This window comes from Sinocyclocheilus grahami, unplaced genomic scaffold, assembly GCF_001515645.1.
Source record: "Sinocyclocheilus grahami isolate Dianchi unplaced genomic scaffold, SAMN03320097.WGS_v1.1 scaffold544.1, whole genome shotgun sequence".
NCBI lineage: Eukaryota > Metazoa > Chordata > Actinopteri > Cypriniformes > Cyprinidae > Sinocyclocheilus > Sinocyclocheilus grahami.
Window position 1 is genome coordinate 631,746 of NW_015505723.1, and position 5,821 is coordinate 637,566.

The window sequence follows — 5,821 nt, forward strand, 5'->3', positions numbered from 1 at the left end:
TCTCACACACACAGACAGCGTCCACACACACACACACACACACACACACACACACACACACACACACACACACACACACACACGTCTTGCAGTGGAATAAACCCACATTCATCATCACAAAGCCACTGTCTCACACACATCGAGGAGTCTAATAGTTGCTCACAGACACGTATGACCTCGTCTCTGCACAGAGAGCTTTACACAAGTTCAGGAATGCCCTGTGTTAAATACTCTGCTAAATCAACCTTAAAATCAGCCCTTTCCCTAGATCACCTTACATATTGTGGGTGTGTGTACGTGTGTGTATCTGTGTGTTAGCAGGTTTTAAAGCTTGTAGTACAAGTTCTCCCTCATGAAATGAGGGAACGAATGTGCGCACACACACACACACATTAAGGTGGTCTCAGCTTGCAGCTGTGTTTATTTATTCTGCTGGATGCTGGCCACTGGAGTTTAAGGCCCCCACCCCAAAAAAACACACACACACAAAACCAGCCACTTCATACCAAATACCCCTCAAGAGCACCAAATCCTACCAACCCCTACAACACCCACCGCCTATCACAAAACATACCCGACTCACAGACATTAGAGCATTTGCTACTGGACTATGGTTTTACTATTAAAATGAAACTATACTAATAATTACTATGTTTTTTTCTGGTAATAATACAAATAATAATGATAATAACAATACATATAAAACAAAGTATTACCAATAACAATATACACATTTTCAGCATTATTACAGTACATCTGTTGCTGATATGTTTCTTTAACTACAGATTTTCATAGTAATGGACCGTTTTAATTACTCTAATCTTATAAGTAACATTTTTAACAAACCACAGTAATGATTGTCAGTCTATTTTGAGTCAGACATTATAACTATTATATATATAACAGTTCAATCGGTCAACAAGCAAGTGAATAGCTAAAACTTCAGATTCAGTCAGTAAGCAAACTGAACAATTCAATCACGATTTAGACAGATGATGCCTGAATTTAATTTTTTATGACTCACGTGAGTATATACACACACACACATATATTATGTGTCTAATTATAAAAAAAGGCTGTATTTATTTAAATAAAAATTACTTTAATATAATAAAAAATATTATAATATATTTTAAAATGTATTCCTGTGATGCCAAAGTTGATACATATTTTTCAAGGTTCCTTCATTTAGAGGCAGTTCAAAATAACAGCATTTATTGAAATAGAAATGTAGCAATATTATTACATTTGCAAGTATGTATGTATGTGTTTGTTTGTGTGGCCCAGGAAAATTGTGGGGACCAAATGTTCACATTTTTTGGTCCTAATGAGGAAAACAGATTAAAAATCACACTAAACAAATATATATATTTTTTTTTTTTGGAAAGTGTAAAAATGTACAACGATTTCCTTAGGTTTAGGGGACAGAATTTACAGTTTGTACAAATCATTATTTTTATGGAAAGTTCCCATAATATATTAAAATCCAAAGATTGTGCGTGTGCTACAAAATGAGAAAGTCCTATTGGTCGAAAAGTTCCAGCTGGTTTCCCAGTCTCCTCTGAAAACAATCTTTTTGGAAAATCCTATGCAGTCTTCACACAAAGCATTACGGCCATGAAATAAGAGTCTCTTGCAGTGACGGGTCATTGCAGGTATAGTTGGTCACCGAGCTAATGAGTGATTTGACTGGCCGTCGGGTTCTCATAAAGACCAGCGATTGGTCGGCGGTGCGGATGGATGCGTGAGGTGAGAACGAGGACAAAATCATTTTGTTGCTGGAGAAACAAAGCGATCTGAGGTGAAATCATCTAAAACATAACAAAAACATCAGCAACCTCTAAGACCCCGTTGAGAGTTTCGCACTATCAGCTCAGCCTGTGTGTTTTCACAGGAATCTTTGAACTTCACTTCATTTGCGCCCTGATTTAATGTATGTTTTTAGTGGAGGCCCGAAAGTCTGAATTCTATAAAACTATAAAGCTTCAAGTTTCAAACAGCTTATTAAGTCATACAAACAGCAAACCAATTAAAACTGTGCGCGGGTTCAAAAGTTTACACAAACATACAGTTTTGTTCTCCCACTGCCTCGACGACATGGAGTCGTATCTGTACGCTTAAAACTAAAAAGCACAGACATGCATAGAAAAGGCTTTGATCTCACATAACCTACCGTTCAAAAGTTTGAGCTGTTATTAATGTTTTTGAAAGAAGTCTTTTATGCTCAGCAAGGCTGCATTTATTTGATCAAAAATATAGTAAAAACAGTAATACTCTGAAATATTATTATAATTTAAATGAGCTGTTCTCTATTTTAATGTATATTAAAATATTATTTATTTCTGTGAATAGAATTTTTAGCAGCCATTACTCCAGTCTTCAGTGTCACATGATCCTCTAGAAAGCATTCTAATATTATTATTTGGTGCATAATTATTTATTAAGATAAAAACAGTTATATATTTATAAAAAAAGTTATAAATATTTTTCAGGATTCAACAGAAAGTTCAAAAGAACAGGAAACATTTGAAATGTCTTTACTGTAACTTTTGATCGATTTAATGCATTATTGCTAAATAGTACTGCATACACGAGTTACAATGCTATACAAGTTAAAACAGTAATAGTGACTGATGGCACTTGACTGGAATAGCGTGTGGAGGAATCGTGGAGTTGAGGCCTTCAAGAGGTGCAGGACAGAAATCAACAGTGCGAACAAAAGATGATTGACACACTGTCTGTCTGGAAAAATGTAAACCTATGGATCAGACAAAGGATTTTTACATTTTTGTACTTTGCCTGGAGGTAAAATACATGGAGTAGAATACATGGACTGTTTCTGTAGCGAACCGCACTGATCTACTCCATCTCCACACACACGCACAACTCTCAGAAATATACACACGCTCACAGCTTTGGTCCCATTTCCCGAAATCTGCCCCAGTCCTGAGCCACATAAACCTGGCTGCATGATTCAGCCGCCTGGAATACCAGCGTTCCCACAGGAAACCTGGAGCAGCTCACACATGCATGCACACACACAAAGCTAAAGCTCCAACTCTGGCAAAAACCTAAAGGAACACAGGTCTCTCTAATCCAGGATAAACACGACAGCACGGCTGTGCACTCAGAGGGTAATTACAAACAAATTGAAAAGAAAGTGCAAGGTCAAAATACACATTACATATGGCAGACCAAACTGAATATATAGTTATAAATAGTTCTTGTAATAGTTGTAAATGAGGACATAGAATTTTATCCTCAGGCAAACTGATGAACAAACTTGTTTCTATATTTCATTTAAACAGTAGGCATGCTTTTATCATTACTTAAATTTTGTAAGATATATACAAAATGCCTTGACAGCTGTGCAAATCATAGTCTCCAAAACTCTCACAGCTTGAAAGACGACTCATTGGCTCACCAAAAAAAAAAATATAGTAAAACTGCAATATTGTGAAATATTATTACAATTTAAAATAACTGGTTTTGAATTCAATATATTTTTAAATGTAATTTATTCCTGTGATGGCAAAGCTGAATTTTCAAATCTTCAGTGTCACATGATCCTTCAGAAATCATGATAATATGATTGAGGAACCCTCTACGCACACCTTGGCAATATAATCGACATTGGCTAGTAAATTTTTTTGTTTACTCGCCAGACTGATATATTATTTCACACACACACACACACACACACACGTTTACTTAGCTATCTAAATGGGGACATTACATAGACCTCTATTGTTTTTATATACAGATAGTTATACACTTTTTAACCAAAACCCACCCCTAACAGAAAACTTTCTGCACTTTTACAATTTCAAAAGTTAAAAAAAACTTTGTTTACTTTATTTTTATAACAGTTTTACAAATGAGGACATCCACAAATTGAGGCTTTTGCAGATTTTGTCAGGTTTTGCTCACTTTTGGGTACAAATTTGTCCCCAAAATATGATTGGGTAGGTACACACACACACACACACACATATATATGATTCCACCCAATCAGCTTATCTTTGTAAAATGGAACAGCTTCTTAAATAACTGAATGTGCACTTGCAAGACTCTCTCTCTCTCTCTCTGCATGTGTGAGAAACACAGCGATATCAGTAAAGCGACGGCGAGCGTGCGCCTTCACACTAGTTTACGGTACGTCAAATACAGGTGCGCTGCGTGCTACATACTGCGCATCCATTGAGTACATGACATGATCCATTGAGCGCATCCAAATAGTACAGATCGCTTGACGGAGAGCGAAACTCTCAAGCACTCAGTCAGCATGTTTATCGAGTGAAAATCTGTGTTGAACGCCTCTCACACACATACTGGCATGTAAAATCTAAGAATTTATTAGCCAATGGCTAATGTTAGACATTATTTAGTCGTCCGGAGTAGGATTTAGTCACATATGCGAGTGATTTACTCGCAACGTAGAGGGTTGTTGAGACACATTTATTTTCACAATCCAATACCAATTAAGTTGCTTTGGGGTCCTTTTTGGACTTGATTTTATAGGTGAAACTAATTTTAGATGACAACAGCATAAACAGACAGCAATAGCAGAAGTGCCGTTGCAAATTGCTACTGCACTAGAGAGAAATAATCATTTGTCAATAGGATGCTGATGATTTCATGCACTGTTGCTCTCATTCTGGAGTTCAGTTTATCAGGAACTTTGGGATCTTCATCATAGCCAGCTGGCTGACACGTTGACATGTTTATGGAGCAATAACATGTGACCAATGGATCCCTTTCTTAAATAAATAGCAACAGAAGACACCGGAATTTATGTACACTTTGCATCTATCATTACCACAAATAGTAATGCTTGCAAAACTAATAACTAAGAACGCATACACACCATTTAACAGGAATGCACATTGCATCAACAGTAACAAAAAAAATCAACAGAACGAGAAAGAAACTATGCAATACAGCAACCCCGATGCAATGAATTCTCATACACAACTATGCTTTTTAAAGTAGGGCAAGTCAACAACAACAACAAAAAACGACCTCATATTTTGAATAATTGTGTTGCAATGCAACTAATACAAAGCATGTGCACTGTTTTCATACAATATGGATAATTTATGGAGATTTTCAGGGTTTATCAGATTTTACATTTAGTCATTACTAATTATAATATGAATTAATAAAAACAAGAATTAAATGTATATAATAAAGATTTTATATATATATACATATATATATATTTTTTTTTATTATTATTCAAACTAATGCTAAAAGAATATGTTGAACATCAATATTAAGTTAAAATAATTGATTAGTTTAAATTAAAGTGATTCTAAACCAGCTTTGGTGTAGATGTTGCAGAGTTCTGAAAATGGCCTGACATTTCAAAACAAAATACAGGGCTGAAATTTCAATGTAGCGTTCACAGAGACAACGTGGCAATGGGTTGGTACACCATGTACCATAGAAGAAAACAGTGTATGTGTATATGTACGTCCTCAACAGAATTGAACCAAAATGTGTGAGTGTGTTCAAGTACCTCCACATAATCTTTGGCATGGCCCCAGTCTCTCTTGGAGTCTAGATTGCCCAGACTGAAGCACTGCAACTGCCCAAGATGGATCTTCGCCACAGAGCGACTGATCTTCCTAGTTACAAAATTCGAACCTGGAAAAACATGTACACACAGATTTGAAAAATTAGTATGAAGCATTAATTCTGCCTTGTCATTCTTTTTCCCTCTCATTTAGTTTTTTTTCATGCTTTATTCTTTTCTTGTACCTGTCCATTTCATTCATTTTTGATCCCACTCCCCCCCCCCCCCCCCCCCCCCCCCCCC

The 5,821-nt window shown here is 36.1% G+C and overlaps 1 protein-coding gene across 1 annotated transcript in view; it reads right to left on the minus strand.

Moving 5' to 3' along the window:
• Positions 1–5,821, minus strand: part of gmds (GDP-mannose 4,6-dehydratase) — a 72,687-nt gene that overhangs the window by 28,335 nt on the left and 38,531 nt on the right. Inside the window, exon 7 of the mRNA XM_016238676.1 lies at positions 5,522–5,649. Coding sequence (XP_016094162.1) covers positions 5,522–5,649 — 128 coding nt within the window. The remainder of the gene's footprint in view (positions 1–5,521; positions 5,650–5,821) is intronic.